We start from the raw sequence: 3,156 nt of genomic DNA, 5'->3' as shown, positions 1-3,156 counted from the left end.
AATCTTGTCACTAATTTTCATCAAAATTCAACTCTCAAGGTTTATGGACCTTCCTCGTCAGTCTAAAGGCCACAATCGTGGGACATTAAACGGAAAGACTTCATTTTATTATATTTATTACACTACAAAATATATACTTCGTAGAATAATATAAAGTAATTTTCTTAAGTTGTCAGTTGGCGCCAGAGATATAGGGAAAATATGTGAACAATATCTCTAAAAATTACTATCCTAACCTTTTTTAAACACAATATCATACTTAGAAAATAGACGCCCCACTTTCGTATGAATCTTAAATGAAAAATTGAGCTTCATAGAAGAATATGAAGTAATAGTTTTCTTAAGTTTCGAATTGTGACCAGCTTTCTTTGAGGGACCAGCTTTGGAATATTTAAAAAAAAAAAAAAATTAAATACCTATAATCGTAAGTATCATGCTTAGGGAATAGGCGACCCACATTTATATGCAACTTAAATGAAAGAGATCTCGTAGAAGAATATAAAATATTTTTTTAGTTTATTTTGGACACCAGAGATGTTTAGCTTTACATGACCTAAAATGTGTTGACTATTTTTAGCGATGTCTGTCTTAGCCTCGTAACTACAGAGAATAGACTGTCCACTTTCATATACATTTTAAATGAAAGACGCAATCTCAGGTGTAGTTTGTTCATTATTTCGATTCTGCATAAGAACGGAATCGAAAATCGATCCCATAAAATTCCTATATCTCATGTGGAAATGGTTTTGAAAACTGTTCCTCACAATCATTTATAGTATTATTGATATATATTGTAGTGTATCATTATCCTAGCAACAATGAACTAACGATCATAATAAAACAGCCTCGAAAATGGTGTCCTGATAATTTATTTATTCACTAATGTTTATATTATATTGATAAAAAATATGTTTAAAAATAAGATTTGCCTTCATTTAGAAACAGAAATAACTATGTCAATCTCCAAGAACTATGTGAAACTTATTTTCCGGCCAATCTCGAAATTAATTAAGCATCACTTTCTCCAATAAAGAATAACGCAGAATGGATGAAGGGAACGAGTCTTGTGTCCCAGTTTTGGATTTAAATTCGTTTGAAACTAACAATCAATCCAGCTTAGATCTGAATTCACTTAAAGCTAATCAAAAATCATATTCGAAAATACAAGAAGTTGAAATTGATGAAAATTGCAATTCGAATCTAAATTCAATTGAAGCCAATAATAAGCGCAATTTAAGTGTGAGTCAAGTTGAATGTAGTTTGGTCAAGGATCATGGTTTAGACTTGAATGTGATTAAAACTGATCCAAAATCCAACTTGGATCTAAATCTATTTTCAACAATTAATACATCAAATTCTGAAATAAAACAATTTGAATCTAATGGCAGTTCTATTTTGGATCCACTTCAAATTGAAAGTAATAATAAATATAATTTGGGTTTGAATGATCAAGAATCTGTTAGCAAATCCAGGTTAGATGTAGATGAACCCAAATTACGCCTGACTCCACTTGATTCTAGTAGTAAATCCAATTTGAATCTGATTCCTCTCGAATCTAATAAGAGATCCAAGAATATATTGAAGAACATAAATTTTTCATCACGCGAGTTCGTTGGTATGGATCCGGAAGAAAGACTTGCATTGGTGCAAAAGTTTAGTGAAGCATTGTGTATTCCAGATGACGCGAATGCTGTGCGCTATGTACAATCAGCTATTTCAATGCTCCCTTTAATTAAACTGTATTTGGATGAAATGGAATACGAAAATGTATTAATGCTCTCAGTTAGAGCGTTAGAAATAATTAAGAGATTTGGTGATGCTGCTGAGTTTACTCTTGAATTTGGTGAAAAGGATCATATAATGATGTCTCTCGAAAAACTTATCAATGTAATAAAAGAGTCTTTAAAAATTACGTATGTTCATGAACACGACTATGTTCACAAGGGAGGTGATGTTAAGTTGTTGCTGAAAGAGAGAAAGTATAAAAATATCAGTGAAATATCATCGGAAGCAAGTGAAGAATTCATTAATTTGTATACGAAGTATGTTAGTCCAAGATTTCTCCAAACAACATCAATAGAGCTGGGAAATTTAGTGATTTATAAAGGAGACAAATATCATCTAGGAACTGGTATCTTTGGACATGAAAGAGACAAAACTTTGTCTTTTATTATCCCGGCAAAAATGTGTAAGAAGTTCCTTCTGTATGCTACCGAAAGTACGACCAGAGGCCTCAAAACTGTCGGATTACTCTGTGCTTCCAAGAAGGACGAGAAGCCCATTGTCTCTCATATACTATTAAGTCCTCAGTTGCAAAGAAAAGCGTATGTGGACTATCTACCAGGTGTGTCATGTAACGTAAGTGAGGCATTACTTAAAAAGAGCCGGACTCACGTAATGGGGATTATTTATACCTGTTTGTCGGACTCAAACTACATACAAAGTGATGATCTACACGCTTTGAGTGAATTAATGGAAGAATGTCCTTCAGCTTTTGCCATTGCGTGCATTCCGTGTAACAATAAAACAGAATTTTTTACTTTAACTGATTATGGAGTGGGAGTCATAAAGTCGTGCAACAATCAGGAAGCCATACATCCCCACAATGAAGAGTCCTTGACAAAAGAAGCAACGAATTTTGAAGTTTCGGACAAAAAAGCAGTAAAAATAATGGATTTTAGGTTTAAATTTGATTTAAAACTCCCACAAAATGAATGAGAAGACAAACCCTCTTTACTGATTTGCTGATTGAGCGAGACAAAAAAATCAGATTTTCCATATTATATATTAGATATTTCCTTAAATTTAGCTCTAGGTGAGAAAACCTATGGATAAATTGTTTTGTTGTTACCATTCCTCGATATTACGATTTAGATAAGAAAGGATTATGTAACTGTTTCTAATATGAAGGCTAATTCTTAATTAATACTTCTATTATTTCATGAAATGAATTATTTTGGTTTTTCGTTTTGGAATGTGTAAGAGCAACTGAAGTGAACCAAGTTTACGATTAAGTATATATATTCCTATGGATGAGCATTTTACTCTCCTTTACGAGATCCCAGCCCCCGCCAAGTGAACTTTGTGGTGGACAAACACCGTGTGCGTGGGTTTTCTCGGGGTTCTCCCGTTTCCTCCCACTTTCTTCATTCCACC

At 33.1% G+C, this 3,156-nt stretch overlaps 1 protein-coding gene across 1 annotated transcript; it reads left to right on the top strand.

The window, feature by feature from the left end:
* Positions 1–828: 828 nt before the first annotated feature.
* Positions 829–2,920, top strand: LOC145662418 (STAM-binding protein-like A). The gene has a single exon (XM_081727974.1). It carries the CDS (start codon positions 1,045–1,047, stop codon positions 2,716–2,718), a length of 1,674 nt encoding a protein of 557 aa, XP_081584100.1. The 5' UTR covers positions 829–1,044; the 3' UTR covers positions 2,719–2,920.
* The last annotated feature ends 236 nt before the right edge of the window (positions 2,921–3,156 follow it).

This window comes from Thermobia domestica, chromosome 10, assembly GCF_964235325.1.
Source record: "Thermobia domestica chromosome 10, izTheDome1.hap1.1, whole genome shotgun sequence".
Lineage (NCBI taxonomy): Eukaryota > Metazoa > Arthropoda > Insecta > Zygentoma > Lepismatidae > Thermobia > Thermobia domestica.
Note: the sequence above shows the minus strand (reverse complement) of the source record. Positions and strands in the feature narration are given on the sequence as shown.